We start from the raw sequence: 27,596 nt of genomic DNA on the forward strand, positions 1-27,596 counted from the left end.
CACTAAGGTAACCTGCTTAAATTACTACAGACCTGTATCACTCACATCTGTAGCCATGAAGTGCTTTGAAAGGCTGGTCATGGCTCACATCAACACCATTATCCCAGAAATCTTAGACCCACCTAATTTGCATACCGCCCCAACAGATCCACAGATGATGCAATCTCTATTGCACTCAACACTGCCCTTTCCCACCAGGACAAAAGGAACACCTATGTGAGAATGTTGTTCATTGACTACAGATCAGCGTTCAACACCACAGTGCCCTCAAAGCTCCTCACTAAGCTAAGGACTCTGGGACTAAACACCTCCCTCTGCAACTGGATCCTAGACCTCCTGATGGGCCGCCCCCAGGTGGTAAGTGTAGGTAACAACACATCAGCCCCTAAATTATACATTGTACATTTAACTTGTCATTACATCTGGTTGGCAAGCATGTTAATGGTTTGTGTCTGGAGTGTGTGGTCAATGAAACGGTGGAGCATATGTTGTTATATTGTTGTAAGTATGTTGAAGAGATGGAAAGATTGAAGTGTAGGGTCATTGAGGTTGGACAGGTTGGGGGGGGGTTGGAAGGAATTTTGGGGATGGGGGAGGGTATATTATAAGTTAGTAGGGCTTTTTCATATTCTCAGAAGTACTGAGTTAAATCTGAGGATTTAAAAATGTGTAAACTGTGATTGACTATACACTCCAGCACAGTAGGTGGCGGCATGCACCTTTAAAGTTGGTTTGCGGACAGCCATTATATCATAGAAGAAGAAAAAGAAAAAGGAGAAAAAAGCGTTAATAGTACTCTTTGTCCATAGTTAGTATAAACTTCCTCCAGTCAGAATTAATCTAAACATAACTCAAGAAATCTGTCATTCTTTTAGACGTTTTTGACTAGGATATCTTCGTCCCGCAATTTTACATCAAAATTAAAATATTTGCTTGAAATGAGCCTTCTCTCGTTGAACGACAACAAATACTTTACAGAAGAATTCCTACTCTTGACCAATCAGCGACGAAAGGGGCGTAGACTTCGGCTCCGAACTTCGCCTTGCCTCTCGGAAAAATCCCGTGTGCCCGAACTGCCGAAAAACACCTCACAGATTTTCAAAACGAACAAAAACTTCACAAAATGTCGTCATGATATTTGCACGAAGTCTTCCGAACTGTTTTGGATGGGAAGCATGCGGACGCTGAAGCATCTGTGGTTGCAACCCAGTCTATATTGGGTTGTTGGTTAGGTTAGGGACGTCCCATTGAGCCCGAGAAGCACTAACCATTTAATCTGTCGCACTGCTAACGTTAGCTGCTTGAGAGTGACTTTCAACCGTTTGCTAGATGTTGGACATGAACTTTCACCACGTGGCATCGTTTGTATTTTTCATGCAAATGTGACAAACTCTACTAATTTAATTTTAGTGTTTGTGACCACTCGCAGTGGCCATACATATACTTATGTACATTATTTTTTTGGCTCGCTGCCTTAAAGGGGTGCGGCTGTCCGAGACTGTAAACAATACGTGTACGCCGCCAACCTGGACGGGTGAACCAGGGAACATACAAAACTACAAAGAAGAGGGACTCGCCCTGGACCATCTGGCCACATCGGAGAGTCAGAATCCACCACAGTTCAGCAGCGGCCCTCTGACTTGGAATAACAGCTAGCTAGCAAGGCAACCCAACTAATTGAAAACGTTGCAAATACCGCCAGACAGAGGAAGTTGTTGGAGGATTATCAAAGCACGCATATTTTCGTGGAGTAGTTTCTGTACACCCTTGATCAGATTAGGTAAATCGCCGCAGTACTGTCTTTGTCTACACTCGTGTACTGTAAATGCACTGCAGCAAATGTTTTTTTTATAAGCCCTCAACTCTTTACGAAACATTGAAAAGGTGTGATTGATGGGTGAGCCCTGAGCCTTTCTCACCACTGTTCAATGGTAATACGTGTAGTAATAATTATTACTTTATAAAATAGTTGTACTAGTTGGATGTCTAAACAAGTGTTCCTGTATGCAATGTAAGACTAAACCAAATACTGCCATCCACATGTGACAGTTTGTTGCATTTGTGATGATAGAATAGGCCACAATTAAACCCAGTTAGTTAAATTGTCATTGCCTCAATATTTGTATTTTTTTTGTGTTTTATTGAACCTTTATTTAACTAGGAAATACAGCCATCTCTGTGTACATGCATATTCACATCTTTGTGTTTCTGTTGCAATTTCCCCAGCCCAGTACTCATCACACACACCCCTACAAGCCACCATGGAGGATGACCTGATGTTTAGTATGGAGGAGGTGGGCAGTGCTCAGCATAACCCAAGGAAACAGGGAACCCCATGTCAACATGCTCCATCCATTAGCGAAGCTAATGATAGCGGTGAGGACGACTACTACATCTGTCCCATCACAGACGACCCTGTCAGCCAGGCCAAAGACATCTGTGACTATCTGAAGAACCTGGTCCACAGCAATCAGCTGCCCAACTCTCCCCAAAACTCCTTCATGTACAAGGTGAGCAGCAGTAGTGTAGGTGCAATATTACCAGGGTTCAGAAGATTCTTTAAGTACCAGCTGACTGGCAACATGTTGCCATGTACTGTATTGCTCTAATGTCAGTATACAAAATGCTGAGCTCTTGCTCACACTGCTAGAGAGAAGGAGAATGCCATCTGTGTGTGTGTGCATTTGTGTGATTGCATTGCTGTGGCTGAGAGCAGGTCAGCTCCCTCCTGTCTTCCTCAGAACAGGAAGTACCCAGAGAGCAGCTCTTACCTCACATGATGATGTCATATGTAAACAACCCTTTCACAACATGGGTCGCAACCCTTGGCCTTTTGATCCAGTAGGCCAGCCTGTAGAGTGGGGGATAATAAATAGCCCTCCCTCAGAGTTCGGCAGACTGTTTGAGATGTAGAATTTATGGGTTGCCATGTTGGAAGCAAGTTCCAAAACACATTCTACTGGCAATAACATGATAATATTTCCAACATCAACATAGTCAACCAATCACATATCTTTTGCTCTGCTCCTCACATATGGTTAAGTTGCTAATATTAAGCAGTTAATTTCTCTGCCTCTCCACATAGAATGAAACAGAAACAGAGAAGGAAACTCTACAACAACGGTCAGTCGAGTTTGGGGCGTTATCTGACAATGGACGGGTACGTTACTCACCACGTTGTTTCATTCCCCCCTCCTTTTGCATCAGTGACTGCCTCCTTTTTCCTCACCTTCCCATCATTCATTCAGTCTTTAAATAATTTCTTCCTTCCTTCCATTGTTTTTGCATGACCTGTTTTATCTAACCATTAGTTCCTTAGTTGTAATTTTATCTTCTCTAACCCGTGCAGGAGTCCTCAGGAATATATCAACAGTTAGGCTAATGCAAATCTAATAAGCACATGACGATAATGGGTGAAACAGGGTATTGTTTCTTATTCTAAATGTAATTTTCAGCTCTTCTGCGGTGCAAACTGTATCAGAAAAGCAACAGGCAGACAGGCTGTTTATACTGTACCATAGCTTACCACTACTGTGTCTTATATCTGGTGATGCAGTTTTGTGAGGAGGTAGTGTCTGAGCACAAGGCTACAACCACAGATGTACTGTATATGATATCATGGAGGGTACAACCACAGCTATGCTGTATATAGTATCATTGGGGACGTGTGAAGGGACACTCAAACTGCAGGTGACCAGGGACTGACGTGCAATGCCCAGTGTGTGTTTCTCACCAACCAGACGTGGCTTTCTGCCTGTTAAAAACATGACCTTCGTCTATCAATGTAAATAGTTCAGGCTAAATATACATTAGGCAAGATGGATGTCAGTTGCCACCTACTGCTTATTAGGTGCTGCACTGTGGTTGCCCTCAGCTCCAGCTTCTACAACCTAATGTGTGTGTATATCTGGGGTGGGGGGTTGGATTAAAAGCAGAAGACAAATTTCCATCTCTTAGAGTAACATTATATCTTATCTAAATTGCAGAGTGTGTGTGTGGCATAGTGAGTAGGTCACGCCGTAAGTCCACTAAATGCTCTTTCGTTTTTCCATATGTTGTTTTAGCAGATGTCTAGTTCGGATTTGCTGTACTTGACGCACATGTGCTTTGCAAGGCTGCAGAACGGTTTCAGCATGGAGGTCATTTTTGTTGTCTCTTGGTTCCCTGCTGTGTTCGACCAAAGCGCCGATTGTTACCGGGACCTCCATGCAAAAAATCTGCATGTAGACACATTGCCAATACGATTGGATTACCTGGTCAGTTGAAGGTGAAATTATTTGCTGGAAAGTGGAAGCTCGGTGCTGGCAATTTCTTAGCTAAGCTATCTAGCAAAGTGATTGCTTTGTAGTTTGATAGCTAGCTAACTAGCCTGAATGTTAATGAACTTATCTTTGTAACTTACCACCACACCGTAAAGCAAAACACGAGTTGAAAACGCGTGATACACAGAACGGACTGCAGCCTAGTGCGACATCCTCAACGCAGCTGTGCGGACTGCTCCATTGACAATGAATTACTTGCGTCAAACTCTTTGTGTTCAGAGGGAACTGTTGGACATGACAGGCTGACAACACTGCTCACGACACGTGCGCGAGTGTTGCAAAATTAATTTAGATATCTATATAATTCAATTATTGCACCCACACTGCTCCCGCTCGCCAATGATGTCTGCGTTTCCAAGGGCTAAAATAGAAGTCAGTTCTATTTGTGATGCAGATCCCTCTGCAAGTCCTACCTCTCCCATCTCTTCATTGGTTTATAGAAGCAGGTACCCACGTGCCATCTCCTCATTGGTTATACCCACGTGGGTGACAGAAGACGAACGAGGTCAGTGGCGGTAATGCACCTAATTTATGAAAGTTGGCAATCGTAATAAAAAGTCAAGAGAAGAAAAAGCCTGGAAGGATGAGAGATAACTAGAAACAATTCGGTTGACCGTTGTTTGTGTGGATTAATTGGTGGAGTCGAGGACCCTGTGCATTTCAGGTAAAATAACAACTCAATGTTTATATTCCAGGACAAATTAGCTAGCAACAGCAAGCTAGCTAAATAGGACAAATTAGCTAGCAAATTAGCTGTGGGTAGCTTGCACATACTAGCTAATTTGTCCTACCACATAACCTGAACATGGAAAAAAACTTGGCCCTGTATCATATCTCATGATTCATTATGATTATCTTTTGCTGAAAGTTCCTAAAGCAAACTTCTCATGATCCTCTTGATTTGTCTGCTTATCATATCTCTCCCTGTATTGTTTTCCTCTATCAATTCAAAAGAGGGATTTTGAGCATATACAGTTAACCAAATTACCTGACAGATAGGGCAGGTGTGCATCAGTGCTGCAGTCTTCTCGTTTGCAGCCGCTGCCTTCTTAGCAGCCGCTGCCTTCTTAGCTGCCGCCTTAGCAGCCGCTGCCGCCTTAGCAGCCGCTGCCGCCTTGGCATCAGTCAACAAGTTCAACTTCAACTTGAGAGTGGAGCATTACAAATCATAGCCTATCACTGTTATTATTATATATTATTATATATTATTATATTATATTATATATTATTTGATATGTTGATTATTTAAGTCAGGTGTTAGAGCTGGGCTGGGACAAAACCCTTTACACACTCCTGCTCTTCATGACTTCCTGCAATGACTGAAACAGACCAAAGCAGGAGAATAGTGTTCCAGGTTGAAACAGTGTACCAAGTTGAGAGGTGATAAGACTCGGGCACTCCCAATGGTTCTGGAAAACAAGGTGAAAATAAGGTTTGCAATTTGGCATCAATAACATGATGGTAATTCTACCTAAAAAAACAAAACAAATGTGTGAATACCAATTAATTTAAAGACCCACCATAGCAGGGAGGTCTTAAGTTTACACACTGTAACCTGGCCTACTAGCTATACTAAGGATCTGCTGTCCAGAGAGTAACAGCAAACATATCAATGTTTTCCCGCAGTAAAGTAAGCACACTGAATCGTGAGGATGCTAATCAGTCCATCTTTGAAACCTCTCAAAAAGCCAGACTAAAATAATACAGCTAGCTGGGGTAGCTACAAGTGAAGTAGGCTACTCACCCACGGACACAAACAAACTTGATCAAGAATGCCTAGTCCTAGCTTCACCATCTAAGTTAGCAAGCTAGACTGTTGGTTTATAAAAGCCAAAGAAAGCTAAACTTGTTTTTATGAATTTTTCATGCATTTAAATGTCTAGACAAATAGACAGCAAATGTAGCCATCTAGCCAGGCTAATGTTGTTAACTAGCTAGCCATGAGCTAGCTAGCTAGATAACATGCATTTTCAATTTAAAACTTGCCCATGACAGTACACAGAATTGTCCATTTAAAAAAAACTTTAGCCAATTTATTAATTACTAAATGTAGCTAATATTAACATTACATGTGGCTAACATTAACATGCCCGTCCCGTCCAGATCATCATGGATTTGGTGAGTGATGTGAATCTTGAGACAGGAATTTGTAGTTCTTTATGATAGCCACATTAACAGCTAATTTAGCATTTCATTTTTGGAGGGGGGTAAATATAGGCTAATATTTTGATAAAAGTCACCTTGTCTGAGAGCGATTTACACGTTTATGAAAACGTCTCGCCAGGGTAAGTCTATACAATACACAGCGCTTATTTGAAGTGTTTCTAAAATCCACAATGGATAAAATTAATGATGGATAAACTATTTGAACCATTTCCGTGTTTGACCGGCAGGTTTTATGGGTATTATGCCTCATTCTGTGCTTGGCTATGGTGCCAAAGGTTTTATAACTAACCCAAGATAGACCACAGCCTGTCGTTTCCAATGGGAACAAATGAGTCGTTGTGGGCAGAACAAGCAAGGAAGGGGCAGAAAAAGCAAGGAAGGGGCAAAGCCAAGCATGAGCTCGCGAGATCTTATTGACGCGTTCTAGCATGTACAGTACATTCGGAACGTAATCAGACTCCTTCACTTTTACTACATTACAGCCTTCTTGTAAAATCATTTAAATAGTTTTTTTCCCTCATCAATCTACACACAGTACCCCATAATGACAAGGCAAAAACAGGTTTTATAAATGTTTGCAAATGTATAATAATACATTTTTTAAAATTAAATATTACATTTACAGAAGTATTCAGACCCTTTACTCAGTAATGGTTGAAGCACTTTTGGCAGCAATTACAACCATGAGTCTTCTTGGGTATGACGCTACATGCTTGGTACACCTGTATTTGGTGAGTTTCTCCAATTCTTTTCTGCAGATCCTCTCAAGCTCAGGTTAGATGGGGAGCGTCGCTGCACAGCTATTTTCAGGTCTCTCCAGAGATGTTCAAGTCCAGTTTCTGGCTGGGCCACAGAAGGACATTCAGAGACTTGTCCCTAAGCCGCTCCTGCGTTTTCTTGGCTGTGTGCTTAGGGATGTTGATCTGTTGGAAGATGAACCTTTGCCCCAGTCTGAGGTCCTGAGCACTCTGGAGCAGGTTTTCATCAAGGATCTCTCTGTAATTACAAACTGAAATTAGACAAACTATTAGAATTTTAGCAAACAGGAAGTTGACTAGTCGACTGCTCTTTACCAACTTCATTCTGCAGCCATCGCCTGCATTGTAAAAAGATCTATGGTCAACCAATAATTAGGGTGTTTTTGTTTGACCCATGCGAACGTGACCAAAGACATGACTGAAACAGGAACCAACTTTTCTGGAAATTATGTATAAATTATAAAGAAAAAACGTAAAACAATGGCACCACTGCCATGTTGATCTGAGCCTTTCTGTCGGAAAACCACATAAGTGTCCGACTCCCTGCAGCACATATGCAGTCTGGAGGAGAGGAGAAAATGTGCGTCATTAAAAAAAATACTTACGATTTGTTTTTGTTTTTTGGGCTGACAAAAAAATCACCCAGAATTCCATGACTGTCACATCCCTAATCTGTGTGTTTCATTTATGTTTCCCCAGTGTCTGTAGCTTCCCTTAGCATAAGCTGTGATACAATGTGATAGGTATCTAAAAGATGAGTCTTGTTTCCCATTGTTCCAGGTAGCGTGGAATAGAGCCTTAGAGAAGGCCAAGGCCATGCCTGATCTCTGGGCTGAGTTTCACCTGGAGGAAGTCAAGACAGAGCCATGCATCCGATACAGGTACAGATTTGTGTGTCTGTCAGTAGTTGACAAATACACATCATCCCCACACCCCTGCCCTTTCTGTAGGTACAGTACATTATATAAACATCACTGCATTTCCTATGGCCCTTACAAGTTTTTCTTGGCCTGTGCACAAATTTCCCTTGTGGCAGATATCTGGGCTGTCTGCCTGCCCACGCCAAAACACTTAGTCTGAAGCCAAAAGGGATGTAACCACATTTTGCACAGAATTTGAGAGAAATACGCTTTTTTGTACATTTGGAACATTTCTGGAATTTTTTATTTCAGCTCATGAACATTACTATTTATTTTAGCCAGGTCTACGGAAGCATGATATGAAGAAAATGTAGCCTATTTCAGAAGAACAGAATAGCATATTCTGAGTCGTCCTTATGTTAGGCCCTAATCTGGCTGGCTGTGAGCTACACTAGTTCAGCAGACAAGCTTTGCTCATCATTCCTGTTACATTATTTTAAAGTTAGAAAAATAAAATTGAACATGGCTCAATTAAAATAGATAGGATATTTTTCTCCAAATGATTTCTGAGTGATTGTACACTTGTGGCTATTCTGTATTGAGTGGTTAACAAGATGATAATTTGAAACAGGTCCTCCTATAGGGTTAATTTAGTTATTTATGCAATTTTAGCAGTGGTTACGTTTGTAATATGCCAGTTAGTCTACACCGGTTGTAAAGCGGATCATGTGTTTAATTGTAAAAATTGAGCAATAAATATAGTCGCTCCAGAAAGATGGGAACCTCTTTTAAATAGTGTCCGCTGGCCAGCCAAAACTCTGCATTTGCGAAGTGACTGGATTTATAAGGAACGCATGTTTCACTAGGCTTTCTGTAGGCTATGGGCTCTCCAACCCTGTTCCAGGGGTCCAAGACCTACAGGCTATGGGCTCTCCAACCCTGTTCCAGGGGTCCAAGACCTACAGGCTATGGGCTCTCCAACCCTGTTCCAGGGGTCCAAGACCTACAGGCTACGGGCTCTCCAACCCTGTTCCAGGGGTCCAAGACCTATGGGCTACACTTAGAGTTATTTGGCCACGTTAGTTGTGATACAAACCTTATCAAGAAATATAGGCCTATGGGCAAGACATGATGAATGTGACTAAGATTTGAAATAGTTGCAAAAAAATGTATGTGCTGTTTCTTGCCTTAGAATATTATCTCACCCATCAGACTATTCTCAATTTAATCTTGTCTTTACATATTCTAAATCATATACAGTGGGGCAAAAAAGTATTTAGTCAGCCACCAATTGCAAGTTCTACACTTAAAAAGATGAGGCCTGTAATTTTCTTCATAGGTACACTTCAACTATGACAGACAAAATGAAAAAAAAAAAATCCAGAAAATCACATTGTAGGATTTTTCATGAATTTATTTGCAAATTATGGTGGAAAATAAGTATTTGGTCACCTACAAACAAGCCAGATTTCTCTCTCACAGACCTGTAACTACTTCTTTAAGAGGCTCCTCTGTCCTCCACTCATTACCTGTATTAATGGCACCTGTTTGAAGTTGTTATCAGTATAAAAGACACCTGTCCACAACCTCAACAGTCACACTCCAAACTCCACTATGGCCAAGACCAAAGAGCTGTCAAAGGACACCGGAAACAAAATTGTAGACCTGCACCAGGCTGGGAAGACTGAATCTGCAATAGGTAAAGAGCTTGGTTTGAAGAAATCAACTGTGGGAGCAATTATTAGGAAATGGAAGACATACAAGACCACTGATAATCTCCCTCGATCTGGGGCTCCACGCAAGATCTCAGCCCGTGGGGTCAAAATGATCACAAGAACGGTGAGCAAAAATCCCAGAACCACACGGGGGGACCTATTGAATGACCTGCAGAGAGCTGGGACCAAAGTAACAAGGCCTACCATCAGTAACACTACGCCGCCAGGGACTCAAATCATGCAGTGCCAGACGTGTCCCCCAGCTTAAGCCAGTACATGTCCAGGCCGTCTGAAGTTTGCTAGAGAGTATTTGGATGATCCAGAAGAAGATTGGGAGAATGTCATATGGTCAGATGAAACCAAAATAGAACTTTTTGGTAAAAACTCAACTCGTCGTGTTTGGAGGACAAAGAATGCTGAGGTGCATCCAAAGAACACCATACCTACTATGAAGCATGGGGGTGGAAACATCATGCTTTGGGGCTGTTTTTCTGCAAAGGGACCAGGACGACTGATCCGTGTAAAGGAAAGAATGAATGGGGCCATGTATTGTGAGATTTTGAGTGAAAACCTCCTTCATCAAGGGCATTGAAGATGAAACGTGGCTGGGTCTTTCATCATGACAATGATCCCTAACACACCGCCCGGGCAACGAAGGAGTGGCTTCGTAAGAAGCATTTCAAGGTCCTGGAGTGGCCTAGCCAGTCTCCAGATCTCAACCCCATAGAAAATCTTTGTAGGGAGTTGAAAGTCCGTGTTGCCCAGCAACAGCCCCAAAACATCACTGCTCTAGAGGATATCTGCATGGAGGAATGGGCCAAAATACCAGCAACAATGTGTGTGAACCTTGTGAAGACTTACAGAAAACGTTTGACCTCTGTCATTGCCATTTTCCACCATAATTTGCAAATAAATTCATTAAAAATCCCACAATGTGATTTTCTGGATTTTTTTTCTAATTTTGTCTGTCATAGTTGAAGTGTACCTGATGAAAATTACAGGCCTCTCATCTTTTTAAGTGGGAGAACTTGCACAATTGGTGGCTGACTAAATACCTTTTTGCCCCACTGTATGTGTGAAAATAGTTTTGATTTGGAATGGACCAGGGTCAGGGGGGAAAAGATATGTAATCCGTATGCACTTGAATAGCGAATGAAGGGACTATTTTCCCGTGGTTAATTTTCATGCCAAGCAGGTAGGCAACTCCTGTAGTAAATGTGCTTAATATTAGGGAAGTTGAGAAATAAATATAGTAGGCCTAGCCTATAGAAAGCTGATGGGATCCTCCTCATTTTTAGATGCTTTCAAAACACTTATTTCAATTCATATTTAATTTATTTCACCTTTATCTAACCAGGTAGGCCAGTTGAGAACAAGTTCTCATTTACAACTGCAGCCTGGCCAAGATAAAGCAAAGCAGTGCGACAAAAACAACACAGAGTTACACATGGAATAAACAAATGTACAATCAATAACACAATAGGGGAAAAAATCTATATACCGTGTGTGCAAATGAGGTAAGGCAATAAATAGGCCGTAGTGGCAAAGTAATTAAATCAAATGTATTTATAAAGCCCTTCTTACATCAGCTGATATCTCAAAGTGCTTTACAGAAACCCAGCCTAAAACCCCAAACATCAAGCAATGCAGATGTAGAAGCACGGTGGCTAGGAAAAACTCCCTAGAAAGGCCAGAACCTAGGAAGAAACCTAGAGAGGAACCAAGCTATGAGGGGTGGCCAGTCTTCTTCTGTCTGTGCCGGGTGGAGATTATAACAGAACATGGCCAAGATGTTCAAATGTTCATAGATGACCAGCAGGATCAAATAATAATAATCACAGTAGTTGTCGAGGGTGCAACAGGTCAGCACCTCAGGACTAAATGTCAGTTGGCTTTTCATAGCCGATCATTGAGAGTATCTCTACCGCTCCTGCTGTCTCTAGAGAGTTGAAAACAGCAGGTCTGGGACAGGTAGCACGTCCGGTGAACAGGTCAGGGTTCCATAGCCACAGGGTGAACAGCTGAAACTGGAGCAGCAGCACGGCCAGGTGGACTGGGGACAGCAAGGAGTCATCAGGCCAGGTAGTCCTGAGGCATGGTCCTAGGGCTCAGGTCCTCCGAGAGAAAGAAATAAAGAATTAGAGAGAGCATACTTAAATTCACACAGGACACCGGATAAGACAGGAGAAGTACTCCAGATATAACAAACTGACCCTAGCCCCCCGAACATAAACGACTGCAGCATAAATACTGGAGGCTGAGACAGTAGGGGTTGGGAGACACCGTGGCTCCGTCCGACGATACCCCCAGACAGGGTCAAAAGGGCAGGATATAGCCCCACCCACTTTGCCAAAGCACAGCCCCCACACCACTAGAGGGATATCTTCAACCACCAACTTATCATCAAGACAAGGCCGAGTATAGCTCACAAAGACCTCCTCCACGGCATAACCCAGGGGGGTACGCCAACCCAGACAGGAAGATCGCGTCAGTGACTCAACCCACTCAAGTGACGCACCCCTCCTAGAGACGGCATGGAAGAGCACCAGTAAGCCAGTGACTCAGCCCATGTAATAGGGTTACAGGCAGAGAATCCCAGTGGAGAGAATTACAATTTAGCAATTAAACACGGGAGTGATAGATGTGCAGAAGATGAATGTGCAAATAGAGATACTGGGGTGCAAAACATAAATAAATAAATAACAATATGGGGATGGGGTAGTTGGATGGGCTATTTACAGATGGGCTATGTATAGAGGCGGCAGGGTAGCCTAGTGGTTAGAGCATTGGACTAGTAACCGGAAGGTTGCATGTTCAAATCCCCGAGCTGACAAGGTACAAATCTGTCGTTCTGCCCCTGAACAGGCAGTTAACCCACTGTCCCTAGGCCGTCATTGAAAATAAGAATTTGTTCTTAACTGACTTGCCTAGTTAAATAAAGGTAAAAAATAAAAATAAATATTTAAAAAAAGATAGTGATCTGTGAGCTGCTCTAACAGTTGATGCTTAAAGTTAGTGAGGGAGATACGTCAGTGATTTTTGGAATTTGTTCCAGTCATTGGCAGCAGAGAACTGGAAGGAAAGGCGGCCAAAGGAGGAACAGGCTTTGGGGGTGACCAGTGAAATATACCTGCTGGAGCACGTGCTACGGGTGGGTGCTGCTATGGTGACCAGTGAGCTGAGATAAGGCAGAGCTTTACCTAGCAAAGACTTATAGATGACCTGGAGCCAGTGGGTTTGGCGACGAATATGAAGCGAGGGCCAGCCAACGAGAACATACAGGTCGCAGTGGTGGGTAGTATGTGGGGCTTTGGTGACGAAACTGATGGCACGGTGATAGACTGCATCCAATTTGCTGAGTAGAGTGTTGGAGGCTATTTTGTAAATGACATCGCTGAAGTCATTGTGCCAAAGGTGATCCTATTCTGCTCAAACTCCAGGGCTCTCATGAAGTGTTTGATTTGGTAGAGGGATTAGAGGGACAGTAGGACACTGAGTACCAGGCCATTAGAAAGTTTGGAATGCTACTAATAACCAGCAGAGCACAGTTTTGGAGATGCCTAGTTACCGTGACTCATTGGTCATGTGGAATTTGGTTGCGGTCATGACACGTGGCTGCCGGACAACTCTAGTCGTAACCTCACTCTACCTAAGCCTCTCTGGTCTCTTAGCCAATGGCATGGTGCCATCTTCTTGTCCCATGCCCCCAGTAGCAGTGGCTGACTCCTGACTGGAATAAAAACCCTGGTACACAGAGTTCTAGGCAGAGACATATGCTTGGCAGTACAGACTGTGTAAATATTTTGCCTCTGGGTATGCTATGTGTCTTTATCGGTGTGTATGGCTAACCCAGTCTCAGACAAGCCAAGCATTCATAATCTGTACATACAGTGTGTTTGAAATTCTCCCCCTAGGATCGGATCCAGTCTAGAGAAGGAACCCTACAAACTGTTAATGGTCCCAATGGTGAGAATTGATTGTGACATGTAACGTCAAGTTCACATGGGTGATAAATGCATTCCCACATGGTCTTTGGGTCTGGGCTCTGACATTGAACATCACCAAACCAAGGGAATATCTCACAACCCCTTTTAATCCTAGGGGGACGTGACATCATAGATTAGACTATTTTCAGGTTATGGATGACTATATTTGGGCTATTTGAGGATAAGCAGAGCAGGTCCTGGTTAGAACAAATCCAAGTACTCTAATGTTTGTCAGTTTCTGTTTTCAGTCCCCTTGTTCTAACCCCGACCCCTTCAGTATATGGAGCATTGTGGCCAAAGTTACATTTTCTACTTTCTAGTCATCACCATATTGCTAAAACAAGTCCAGAATTCTGGCCCATATAGAACTGAATAATAATGTTTGATCAATGGATGTTTATTTGCTTGATCTCTCCACAGGTACAAGGCTATCACAGCGGAGTGGCCAGGTATGCCTCCACTCCTAAATCAGCAGTAATCTATGTTATTATTCATCAGAACATTGTTGGACTTGTGGATATGTATGTGGAATGTTGTAACACTGTTTACATGAATGTGAAAGTCTTCTGAAGCTTGGTGAGTTGAGTTTCTCAGCAATTATTGATTTGTCTTTTTGGTTTCTCACAGCCTTTTGGACGCGGTGCCATGAGGGAATGCTTCAGAACGTAAGTGTCACACACTTTATCTTTATTAATGTTCTCCATATGTCCTGGTCTCTTATTGGCCTTTTGTTCCTGCTAGTTTCAGAGCCGTGTGATCTTTCCTCTTCATGCAGTGTAAACAAAATGACAAGACGGTACGAGCTGCTCAGGTCCCCAATCCACATTCCACAAATATCTCTCTGACCCATTTAGTCCAGTTTAGAGCCCTAGATAGATCCCTAGACAGAAACAAACATTCCATGACTACAACATTCTAATTCACATTCTCAATTCTCAAACTTTTCATGACAACATGGCACCCAGTGGAGTTCTCTATCTCAAAGTTTGTGACCTTATTATGATGCGATCTCTTTCTGTGGGAACAGTGTAGCGGAGGCAATGAGGCATCCATCCTGTCTATATCAGACCACTGGCAGTCCAACAAATAAACCCTCACCCACTAACAAGCTCATACACAGGTTCTCACCATAGAAAACATCTTTATGGTTTATCAGCAAAAATACACAATTCCCAAGAGATACACCACTCAAACCCTTAGGAGTATTTCACCTTAGTTGGATTTACTCATTTAAATGTTCCTGTCATTTTAATACAGTGCCATTCTTCTAATCTTTGTCATTTTTCCATATTTCCTTTCCATCTTTCTGCAGGAAGAAGCTGTCTAACTTCTCCCACAGTAGTAACTGGAAGAGTGCGTGTAACTATGTGACGAAGCGCTACATGGAGCCTGTGGACAGGGATGTGTACTTTGAGGATGTCAGGCTGCAGATGGAGGCCAAACTCTGGGGAGAAGAGTACAACCGCCACAGGCCACCCAAACAGGTATGGATGGAACATTTAATTAACCAATGAGTCATCCAGTCGATTGGTCTGATTGATTGATTAGATCAGCCTTTCTTAAAGTATGGGTGGGTCGCGGACCTGTTCATGGTGGGTCTTAACGTGTTAGAGTAAAAGTATGATTTCATTAATTACTGGAATTTATTTGGCCAAGTGTAAATGGACTCTATTCATTGCGCTATCTGCTTAGCAGCCGTGTCAGCTCGGCAGCTGCGTGAGTGGGGGAGCGATGCCCGTGTGCTTCGCATTTTACCGGATCTTTTTTCTGCAGTTTTCTTGAAGATCACTCTGCGACCCACACGACGCAGCGCTGTTGTTCAGCTGCAGATGATACGCTGTCAGACAATGACTTGCCATTCTCACTCGCCTTCACTCACCGATGTCATCAAATGACTTCTGTCAAATGTCGTCACGTTTGCCACAAGTTCTGACAGCTCAATTGTCATGAAATGCAAATACAGCGATGAGTTTCTGACCAAGCATCCACAGTACAGGGCAGAATGCTTCAGGAAACAATGCTTCGACAGTGAGTAAGTCAACTAGCAAGGCATTGTTGTCATTTTATAACAGGCGATAATAAGCAGAAATAAGGGAATATTATCTCTCAATGTAGATGTGAGTTTCTCTTTCAAACAATTGTACACAGCCTTGTACACAGCCTTGTACACAGCTAATAACGTTAGTTATTTTGCTAATATTAGCCCAAGCAAGCTAGCTAGCTAGCTACTGATAGTGCAACACTAAGTTACAGTACATATGAAGATAAAATGATCAGGCCTACTGTACATCTTACTGTAGAAAGGATTGTTGAAAACAAGTATAGGTTGGAACTGTTGCTGTTAAAATACAAGTAATAATTTTTATTCTGAACTGGAATAAACTGATTGAAGCAATATGCTTTTTAAAACCTATTAAGCCTGCTGCGAATTTTCGCAGCTTTTTGTTAAAAATCGCGCAACATTTCAACGTCCTGCTAGTCATGCCAGGAATATAGTATATGCATATTATTAGTATGTGTGGATAGAAAACACTCTGAAGTTTCTAAAACTGGTTAAATGATGTCTGTGACTATAACAGAACGTGTTTCGGTGTCGAAATCGCAAGGAAACCTGATCACAAAATCGACGAAGAAAAAAATCAATCCGCCAGTCTCTGTATTGTCTATGGCAAGGTATAATAGATAGCGACCGGCTTACAGTTCCTACAGCTTCCACACGATGTCGCCAGTGTTGTGAATTCTATTCAGGTAAATCCTTGGTCAGTTGAGTAATAGGCACATCCTGTTATGGAGTCTCCCAGAGGAAGTTATGAAAGGGGGAAACTGGAAGACGATTTCCAAACTTGCAGCTATTGAATACAGATCTCTCCGTGATCAATTTGATAGTTTATTAACGTTTACTAATACCTAAAGTTGGATTACAAAAGTAGTTTGAAATGTTTTGTCAAAGTTTATAGGCAACTTTTTTAATTTCAAAAATTACATTGCGTTTGGAAACGGGAGTTTTTTCCTGGATTTCACGGTGTTCATAAATGGACATTTTGGATATATATGGACCGATTTAATCGAAAAAAAAAGACCTAATTGTGATGTTTATGGGACATATAGGAGTGCCAACAAAGAAGCTCCTCAAAGGTAATGAATGTTTTATATTTTATTTCTGCGTTTTGTGTAGCGTCGGCTACGCTAATTTCTTTGTTTACTTCCCCTTCGTGTGTTTCTGGGGGCTGCATGCTATCAGATAATAGCTTCTCATGCTTTCGCCGAAAAGCATTTTACAAATCTGACATGTTGGCTAGATTCACAACGAGTGTAGCTTTAATTGAGTACCTTCCATGTGTGTTTTAAGGAACGTTTGAGTTGTATCGAGTACTATTAGTTGGCGCTCTGGAATTTCCGCTGATTTGATCCCTGTACAGGTACAGCAGCCATAAAAGGTTTTAAGGCAAACCCACACATAGTTCTGGGTTGTTCATCTTCAGCAAGAAGCATGACCTCAGGTTTACATTCTCAAGCATTTATATTCTGGGCTCAGGTTTAAAAACTGAGCCCAGAATATAAATGCTTGTTGAAAGCTTCAACCAGCCAAACACCTCATTAGCACTGTGTGTGTTTTTTCTGGTCAAATCAAATTTAATTTGTCACATACACATGGTTAGCAGATGTTAATGCGAGTGTAGCGAAATGCTTGTGCTTCTAGTTCCGACAATGCAGTAATAACCAACAAGTAATCTAACTAACAATTCCAAAAGTACTGTCTTATACACACAAGTGTAAGGGGATAAAGAATATGTACATACAGATATATGAATGAGTGATGGTACAGAGCAGCATAGGCAAGATACAGTAGATGGTATCGAGTACAGTATATACATATGAGATGAGTATGTAAACAAAGTGACATAGTTAAAGTGGCTAGTGATACATGTATTACATAAGGATGCAGTAGATGATATAGAGTACAGCATATACATATGAGATGAATAATGTAGGGTATGTAAACATTATATTAGGTAGCATTGTTTAAAGTGGCTAGTGATATATTTTACATCATTTCCCATCAATTCCCATTATTAAAGTGGCTGGAGTTGAGTCAGTGTGTTGGCAGCAGCCACTCAATGTTAGTGGTGGCTGTTTAACAGTCTGATGGCCTTGAGATAGAAGCTGTTTTTCAGTCTCTCGGTCCCAGCTTTGATGCACCTGTACTGACCTCGCCTTCTGGATGATAGCGGGGTGAACAGGCAGTGGCTCGGGTGGGTGTTGTCCTTGATGATCTTTATGGCCTTCCTGTAACATCGGGTGGTGTAGGTGTCCTGGAGGGCAGGTAGTTTGCCCCCGGTGATGCGTTGTGCAGACCTCACTACCCTCTGGAGAGCCTTACGGTTGTGGGCGGAGCAGTTGCCGTACCAGGCGGTGATACAGCCCGCCAGGATGCTCTCGATTGTGCATCTGTAGAAGTTTGTGAGTGCTTTTGGTGACAAGCCGAATTTCTTCAGCCTCCTGAGGTTGAAGAGGCGCTGCTGTGCCTTCTTCACGATGCTGTCTGTGTGAGTGGACCAATTCAGTTTGTCTGTGATGTGTATGCCGAGGAACTTAAAACTTACTACCCTCTCCACTACTGTTCCATCGATGTGGATAGGGGGGTGTTCCCTCTGCTGTTTCCTGGAGTCCACAATCATCTCCTTAGTTTTGTTGACGTTGAGTGTGAGGTTATTTTCCTGACACCACACTCCGAGGGCCCTCACCTCCTCCCTGTAGGCCGTCTCATCGTTGTTGGTAATCAAGCCTACCACTGTTGTGTCGTCTGCAAACTTGATGATTGAGTTGGAGGCGTGCGTGGCCGCGCAGCCGTGGGTGAACAGGGAGTACAGGAGAGGGCTCAGAACGCACCCTTGTGGGGCCCCAGTGTTGAGGATCAGCGGGGTGGAGATGTTGTTGCCTACCCTCACCACCTGGGGGCGGCCCGTCAGGAAGTCCAGTACCCAGTTGCACAGGGCGGGGTCGAGACCCAGGGTCTCGAGCTTGATGACGAGGTTGGAGGGTACTATGGTGTTAAATGCTGAGCTTTAGTCGATGAACAGCATTCTCACATAGGTATTCCTCTTGTCCAGATGGGTTAGGGCAGTGTGGTTGAGATTGCATCGTCTGTGGACCTATTTGGGCGGTAAGCAAATTGGAGTGGGTCTAGGGTGTCAGGTTGGGTGGAGGTGATATGGTCCTTGACTAGTCTCTCAAAGCACTTCATGATGACGTTAGTGAGTGCTACGGCGCGGTAGTCGTTTAGCTCAGTTACCTTAGCTTTCTTGGGAACAGGAACAATGGTGGCCCTCTTGAAGCATGTGGGAACAGCAGACTGGTATAGGGATTGATTGAATATGTCCGTAAACACACCAGCCAGCTGGTCTGCGCATGCTCTAAGGGCGCGGCTGGGGATGCCGTCTGGGCCTGCAGCCTTGCGAGGGTTAACACGTTTAAATGTTTTACTCACCTCGGCTGCAGTGAAGGAGAGACCGCATGTTTTCGTTGCAGGCCGTGTCAGTGGCACTGTATTGTCCTCAAAGCGGGCAAAAAAGTTATTTAGTCTGCCTGGGAGCAAGACATCCTGGTCCGTGACTGGGCTGGTTTTCTTCTTGTAGTCCGTGACAACAAGGTTGATGAAATCCGAACTGAACTGGTCTACATCTGTGTTATGTGCTCAATTGGTGTATTCCATTTCAGAATGCAAATTATTTATTGTATTTTAACAACCGTTCCAACCTAGATTTTTTTTCAACAATAGTTTCTACAGTGAGATGCAGTGCCTTAGACAGCTGCGCCACTTGGGAGCCTGGATAAAAATAAATCCTCATCAATCTATACACAATACCCCATAATGACAAAGCAAAAAACAGATTTTTAGAAATGTTTGCAAATATAAAAAAAAAAAAATGGAAATACATTAGTTACGTTAGTATTCAGACTCTTTTCTATGAGACGCGAAATTGAGCTCAGGTGCATCCTGTTTCCATTGATCATCCTTAGGATGTTTCTACAACTTGATTGCAGTCCACCTGTGGTAAATTCAATCGATTGATCTAGAGGTGAAAGAAACGCACACCTATTTACGTTTAGGTGCTGGCAAGCGGAGTAGAAATCTTGAAAAATTGAAGGAGAGCTGCACACTCTAGGAGCACAGATGCAATAATTTAATGTAATAACCTAATATCCAACGTTGCGACAGACAAACTCCAAAGAGTGTGTGGCTCTCCTTTAAATTAAATTGATTGGACATGATTTGGAAAGGCACACACCTGTCCATATAAGGTCCTACAGTGCATGTCAGAGCAAAATCCAAACCATGAGGTCAAAGGAATTGTCTGTAAATCTCGAGACATGATTGTGTCGAGGCAAATATCTGGAGAAGGGTAGCAAAACATTTTTGCAGCATTGAAGGTTCCCAAGAACACATTGACCTCCATCATTCTTACATGGAAGAAGCTTGGAACCACCAAGACTCTTCCTAGAGCTGGCCACCCGGCCAAACTGACCAAGCGGGGTTAGAAGGGCTTTGGTCAACCTGACAGAGCTTGAGAAGATCTGCAAAGAAGAATGGGAGAAACTCCCCAAATACAGGTGTGCCAAGCTTGTAGCGTCATACCCAAGAAGACTCAAGGCTGTAATCACTGCCAAAGGTGCTCCAACAAAGTACTGCATAAAGGTTCTGAATGTTTGTTCATTTTTGACATTTCTAAAAACCTATGTGTTTTGTCATTATGGGGTATTGTGTGTAGATTGATGAGGGGGGGGGGAACAATTGAATCCATTTTAGAATAAGGCTGTAACGTAACAATGTGGAAAAAGTCAAGGTGTCTGAATACTTTACAAATGCACTATAAGAGTGTTTTTAAGAAGGTAAAATAAACATGAATAACTATTTATATTATTATATTTAATTGTTATTTGTCTATATTTCATTTGTTTGAGGCATAAGGGCAATGAAAAGTACCGATATCTATGTATAGTTGAAGGTGTCAAAAGAGGGGGTCCCAGGAAAACACAGAATTTCTCATTTGGGTCCCAGGCTGAAAAAGTTTACGAACCCCTGGATCAGATGATTGATTGTGGATTTTACACGATTTTCTAACAATGAAACAAACCATTCTCACTCTCTCCCCCTCCCAGGTGGACATCATGCAGATGTGTGTGATTGAGATGATGCAGCGTCCAGGTAAACCTCTGTACCACCTGGAACACTACATCGAGGGGAAGTACACAAAATACAACTCCAACTCTGGCTTCGTCAAGGACGACAACATCAGGCTCACTCCACAGGTACTTCTTCGTCAAGGACGACAACATCAGGCTGTTACTGCTGTAAATGTGTTGGCCAACTTCATGGATTACTCCTGAGCTGCAGAACCCAACAATGCATCTTCATCTTTGTTATCAATTGAAAATGCTAGATTTGAAATTGTATAATTTTTGTTTGTTCTGTGTGTGAACTTCCAACCTATCAAAATGCCTGTAAACCACCATATTTTCGTTGTTTGCTGGTAACTAGTGATTTTCTGTCTGCCTGCAGGCATTTAGTCACTTCTCATTTGAGCGTTCGGCCCACCAGCTGATCGTGGTGGACATCCAGGGGGTGGGGGACCTCTACACGGACCCCCAGATCCACACAGAGAAGGGCAAAGGCTTTGGAAATGGAAACCTGGGTACGGCTTTCTCTCACACAGTCACACTGTTAGCAACACAAAGGTAGACTGACATTTTCAGTTGTGACCCACCTAGCGAAAGACTTTCAATTAGATTGCAACATACTTGTATGTGTATTACAGGTGTGCGGGGCATGGCGCTGTTCTTCCACTCCCACCTGTGTAATAAGATCTGTAAGAGTATGGGCCTCACACCCTTTGACCTCTCCACTGCAGAGAAAAGCCAGCTGGACTGCACCAACAGACTGCTGGTGAGACCATAGAAATATATTGAAGTAGAATCAAAGTGTGTGAGACCGATGACACATAGCATCACATATCATCCTAGTTGTAGCCACAGGCATCGTATTACCACAGAAATTATATTAGCACATCACAGACAGGATACAACCTCGGAAATTATTTGAACACAGGCCCGAGACGTCATGCAACTTTTATGCAGCTATTTAGAATTGTCTTTTAGTCCTCATATTTTACAATATTTTCAACCCTCCCCTCCAATCAGAAGTCGGCCCAGACGGTACTGAGGGGTAGTGAGGAACAGTGTGGTTCAGCTCGTGTTCGTACCATCTCAGTGGGCCGTGCGCCCCCACTTCTCTCCCGTCTGTCAGAGACTGGGGACAACACTATAAGTGACTCCATCCCCTGCTCGCCCCTCGCCTTCCCTGGCTCCCCCCTAGGACAGCACTTCTCTATGGGCTCCATGGGAAAGTCTCCTCTGGGTAGGAACAGGGCTTAGAGGTTATAGTACACCCAAATAACACTTATCTAATTTTATGTTAATCTAGAAGGTTATCTGTGGGCATGTGATGTCAGTGACCCAACATCTGGGTTTGTTTTATTAGCTGCAGCCCAGCATTAGCATGACGTTCCAAATAGCATGCCTAAAGCCCCATTAAAAACGAACTAAACGGTGTTGTTATTTGATACTTTAGACTAGAGGTTGAATGAACAAGGGCTCAGTTTGAGATATAGTTGAACTACTTCAACTCTTTAAAAAAAAGAAAATCTGCCATTCTTCTAATCTAACATCTGGTTTCCCACCCTCAGATTGGTCTTTTGTAAATGAGATGGATGAAGGGGAGAAACACAACAACCGCAGCCACGGCCCAGAACACAAGGTCAGTGAAGGCTTTGTAGAAATGGCTCTTAAAATCCTGATCACAAGAATGACATTAGTTGTGGTTGACATAAACTGAGGCCTGTGCTTGTTTTCTGTAGGACTCAGAGAATGGAGGAGACAGTGGGTGTCCAAGTGAGAGGAGGAGTGAAGGGGACCCCAATAACGGGGGACATTACTCTTCCCTACACCAACACTCAGTCTTGGTGAGCTTGTCAGTCATAAATACTTTATGGAAACAGTCAACTACTTCTTCTTTAGTAATTGAGCAGACGCTCTTATCCAGAGCGACTTACCGTAGTGAGTGCATACATTTTCATACTGGTCCCCCGTGGGAATCGAACCCATAACCCTGGTATTGGAAGTGCCATGCTCTACCAACTGAGCCACCAAGACATGGATTCTCTGACGCCCCAACATCAAAACTGTTAACCTATTACTCTGTATAGCCATGTGAGTGTGAATCTGACCTTCTCTTTAGGTCCGTTTATGTCACCATGTAGGCCCGCGCCACTTCTACAGCAGTCTGAGTCGGATGGGTAAAGAAAATAAATGACCATTATCAAAGCCACCTTCGCAAAATCAAATAACCCCTTGCTCATCTTTGTTGCCCCCTATCCTTTGCTCACTAGTGTAGTGTTCCTGCTGTCTCATCTATGGCTCCATTTCATGGGAAAACTGACAGCTAACTGGGTTTTTGCTGCTGTGTCTGTCTCCTTGCTAGAGAAAGGTTCCTAGCAGATCCTCCCTTAACCCAAACCTAAATGATCTTGCTGTCAACGTCTCCAACAGCCCTGTCCTCTGCATGAAGGGGACTAACCCAGGCCTTTGCAGGGTGGAGCACTGACGTTGCACTGTGTCAGTTGATGATTTGACACATGCTTGTTTTCTAAGGATGTATGCTTAGTAGGGGCAAAGGTTTTATTGCACCCAAGAAAAGGAATTCAAACTCAGCAGCCGCCCTGTGTTTTGGTCTTATCCTATGTGTGTCCTTGTTTGGCCTCTCCATGTCAACATGTTCACCTGCCCCCTCCCTGATCAAATCACCTAACCAATCAATAGGTCTGCAACTACCTATTCCATCTCTCACTGCATACCTGTGGTACGATTAGCATTAGTGTTAAATCAGATATGTACAAGTTGAGGCTTGAGTACTATGAACATGCATACATATACAGTGTTTCATTGACCTTTTCTATGCTCTCTGTCTGTCTAGCTGACAGATGAGAAATGGAGTGTCTACCACACTTCTCGTTCTCACGTCCACCGGCCATCCTGTGTTGCTGTGGAGGTGGAGAGACTCGACTCCATGATCCTGGAGAGGAAGACCGGGAAGTCCATCCTGGGGAAAGTGAGTGGCTGGAACACACACACACACACTAAAAACACACAATAAATCTCCTTTTGCCTCTTCCCCAGGTCCACCTGGCGATGGCAAATTACCACGAGGGTGGTCGGTTCTGTGAAAAAGAGGAGCAGTGGGACCAGGACTCAGCCATGTACCACCTGGAGACGGCAGCCATGTGTGGGGAACTAGAGGCTATCATTGCCCTGGGACAGTGTTACCTACAGCTGCCACACCATATACTGTCAGAGATTGAGCTAGAGGTATCTCTTTCTCTCTATCTCTCTACCTCTCTCTCTAATTCACAATGTGTCTTTTGACTCCTTCTCTATGTTGTAATTCCATGCTGTATGTTGTCTTCTTGTGATCAGGACAACTCAGGGAGCCGTATGAAGGGTTTCAAGTTCCTGCTGCAGGCTGCTGAGGCAGGAGACAGACCCTGTATGATCCTGGTGGCCAGGGCCTTCGACACCGGCATCATCCTCTCACCAGACAGGTCAGAGACTGGGGGGACATATCAGATATCAACTCATGATGGGACCATCTATGATGAGAAGCTATCAACCCAGAACAATAAAGATTACACAAATACAACTAATAGAGAGCAGTCCCCAAGACACAGACTATCAGGACTGTGAAATGGATGTTAAATGAAAAGCGCTTCTTCATAACAAACCTATAAAAACCTCTGTGGTTCTCAGGTCCCAGGACTGGAAGGAAGCGGTGAGCTGGTACAACTGTGCCCTGAACATGACGGACTACGACGAGGGGGGAGAGTTTTCCGGCATGCAGGACGAGCCTCTCTACCTGCTGCTGGCCAGAGAGGCTGAGATGTACCAGGAGGGGGGCCATGGCCTGGACCGAGACCCACAGAGAGCAGGTAAGTAAGCAGAGAGAAACACAGCTGAACTTAAACTAGAACTAAACCCTAACCTGAGCCCTCGGTTTTACAACCTCTGTTGTACTTAGTGACTAACCACAGACTCTCTTTCTCTGGCCCAGGTGATCTGTTCACACAGGCAGCAGACGCAGCCATGGAAGCAATGAAAGGCCGACTGGCCAACCAGTACTATATGAAAGCAGAGGAGGCCTGGGGCATGATGGAGGAGTAGAAGACAGAGGGGACGTCACTCTGCAAGGCCAAAGGAATCGGCTAATGTAGTGATGGATACTTCTCCCTAATGTTTTAAAGTTTAGACACTTTCACTGTGATTTCCTAAATGCAGTGTGAGTGTATGATCTGTGTGTGACCATTTATGCAGCTGTCCTCTGGCCTAACTGTGTTTCTTGGTGATAAATTAAGGAATTGTCTTTTATTTTACACTTTCTGTTTATAACTGGTTTTGTCTTTTCATCTATTTTCCCCTTTTCTATTCCTGTCCCCATTGCCCTTTTGGATAGACAGTGTATTCAGACCTCTTTACATTTACATTTAAGTCATTTAGCAGACGCTCTTATCTCTTGACTTTTTCCACATTTTGTTACGTTACAGCCTTATTCTAAAATGTATTATTTTATTTGTTTCTTCTCATCAATCTACACACAACCCCATAATAACAAAGCATAAACAGGTTTAGATTTTTTTTTGCAAAGTTATATTTATTAAAAAAAATTGAATTATCACATTAACATAAGTAGTGAGGACTTTGTTGAAGCACCTTTGGCAGTGATTACAGCCTTGAGTCTTCTTGGGTATGACGCTACAAGCTTGGCACACCTGTATTTGGGGAGTTTCTCCCATTCTTCTCTGCAGATCCTCAAGCTCTGTCAGGTTGGATGGAGAGCATCACTGCACAGCTATTTTCAGGTCTCCAGAGATGTTTGATCGAGTTCAAGTCCGGGCTCTGGCTTGGCCACTCAAGGACATTCAGAGACTTACCCTGAAACCACTCCTGTGTTGTCTTGGCTGTGTGCTTCGGGTTGTTGTCCTGGTGGAAGGTGAACCTTGGCTCCTGTCTGAGATCCTGAGCGCTCTAGATTAGGTTTTCATCAAGGATCACTCTGTACTTTGCTCCGTTCATCTTTCCCTCTGCTGACTGATCTCCCAGTCCCTTCCTCTGAAAAAACCCCACCGCATGATGCTGCCACCACCATGCTTCACCGTAGGGATGGTGCCAGGTTTCCTCCAGACGTGATGTTTGGCATTCAGGCCAAAGAGTTCAATCTTGGTTTCATCAGAGCAGAGAATCTTGTTTCTCATGGTCAGAGTCTTGATGTGCCTTTTGGCAAACTCCAAGCTGGCTGTCATGTGCCTTTAACTGAGGAGTGGCTTCCGTCTGCCCACTCTACCATAAAGGCCTGATTGGTGGAGTGCTGTAGAGATGGTCTCCACAGAGGAACGCTATAGCTCTGTCAGAGTGACCATCAGGTTCTTGGTCACCTACCTGACCAAGGTACCCTTCCCCAGATCTGTGCCTCGACATTATCCTGTCCCGGAGCTCTAAGGACAATTCCTTTGACCTCATGGCTTGCTCTGACATGTACTGTCAACTGTGGGACCTTATGTAGACAGGTATGTGCCTTTCCAAATCATATCAAATCAATTGAATTTACCACAGGTGGACTCCAATCAAGTTGTAGAAACATCAAGGATGATCAATGTAAACAGAATGCACCTGAGCGCAATTCTGAGTCTCATAGCAAAGGGTCTGAATACTTATGTAAATAAGTTTTTTTTTATATATACACATTTACAAACAATTCTGAAAACCTTTTTTCACTTTGTCATTATGGGGTATTGTGTGGAGATGGATGAGAAAAAACAATCCATTTTAGAATAAGGTTGTAACAAATGTGTTAAAAGTCAAGGGGTCTGAGTACTTTCTGAATGCACTGTATGAATGTGGTTGCAATTTAGAAGCAAATTACTAAACTGAAAAGAAGTTTGATTTTGTAAAATGAACAAATAGCTTTTGTTGACTTTGTTGGTTTTGCCTATCACTTCTGTATGTTAGTAATAGACTTATCGAGTGCACTTGTTGCATTGTTTGCATGCTTGTGTATAAATTAATGCATGGAAGTAGCTATATGTAAATGTCTCTTTGGAATAAATAAACATCCATTGCATTGTAAATTTGAGTATACAGTACCAGTCAAAGGTTTGGACACACATCCAAGTTTTTTTTTTTTTTTACTATTTTCTACATTGTAGAATAATAGTGAAGACATCAAAACTATGAAAAAACACATGGAATCATGTAACCAAAAAAAGTGCAAATATATGTTTGATTCTTCAAAGTAGCCACCCTTTGACAGCTTTGCACACTCTTAGGATTCTCTCAACCAGCTTCATGAGGAATGATACTTCAACAGTCTTGAAGGAGTTCCCACATATGCTGAGCACTTGTTGGTTGCTTTTCCTTCACTCTGCAGTCCAAACCATCTCAATTGGGTTGCAGTCGGGGGATTGTGGAGGCCAGGTCATCTGATGCAGCACTTCATCACTCTCCTTGGTCAAACAGCCCTTACACAGCCTGGAGGTGTGTTTTGGGTCATTGTCCTGTTGAAAAACAAATGATAGTCCCACTAAGTGCAAACTAGATGGGATGGCGTATCGCTGTGGTAGCCATGCTGGTTAAGTGTGTCTTGTATTCTAAATAAATCTCTGACGGTGTCATCAGCAAAGCACCC

General features: G+C 43.1%; 1 protein-coding gene across 2 annotated transcripts; it reads left to right on the top strand.

Annotated features, from left to right (window-relative positions):
• Positions 1-773: 773 nt before the first annotated feature.
• Positions 774-27,039, top strand: LOC135512013 (eukaryotic elongation factor 2 kinase-like). Of its 2 annotated transcripts, XM_064933590.1 has the most exons (18): positions 774-1,780; positions 2,227-2,510; positions 3,086-3,160; positions 8,027-8,127; positions 14,228-14,256; positions 14,394-14,472; positions 15,120-15,291; positions 20,969-21,118; positions 21,369-21,501; positions 21,625-21,752; positions 22,007-22,223; positions 22,552-22,622; positions 22,723-22,827; positions 23,838-23,972; positions 24,041-24,229; positions 24,338-24,462; positions 24,668-24,846; positions 24,969-27,039. In XM_064933590.1, the coding sequence occupies exons 2-18, from the start codon at positions 2,262-2,264 to the stop codon at positions 25,076-25,078; spliced, it is 2,247 nt and encodes a 748-aa protein (XP_064789662.1). In that variant the 5' UTR covers positions 774-1,780; positions 2,227-2,261; the 3' UTR covers positions 25,079-27,039. The 2 variants fall into 2 exon arrangements, with proteins under 2 accessions (XP_064789662.1, XP_064789661.1); XM_064933589.1 differs by lacking the exons at positions 774-1,780; positions 2,227-2,510; positions 3,086-3,160 and adding an exon at positions 13,736-13,787 and having other exon boundaries at positions 8,032-8,127; positions 14,435-14,472.
• Positions 27,040-27,596: the final 557 nt, after the last annotated feature.

Source organism: Oncorhynchus masou, chromosome 24, assembly GCF_036934945.1.
Source record: "Oncorhynchus masou masou isolate Uvic2021 chromosome 24, UVic_Omas_1.1, whole genome shotgun sequence".
Lineage (NCBI taxonomy): Eukaryota > Metazoa > Chordata > Actinopteri > Salmoniformes > Salmonidae > Oncorhynchus > Oncorhynchus masou.

What these genes read in the sequence shown, in the direction of transcription:
- LOC135512013 (XM_064933590.1), top strand. Translation starts at nt 2,262, where the DNA reads ATGGAGGATGACCTGATGTTTAGTATGGAGGAGGTGGGCAGTGCTCAG. An exon ending in CGTTATCTGACAATGGACGG is followed by an intron (nt 3,161 to 8,026) that starts GTACGTTACTCA and finishes CCATTGTTCCAG; the next exon opens with GTAGCGTGGAATAGAGCCTT. An exon ending in CTTTGGAAATGGAAACCTGG is followed by an intron (nt 21,502 to 21,624) that starts GTACGGCTTTCT and finishes TGTGTATTACAG; the next exon opens with GTGTGCGGGGCATGGCGCTG.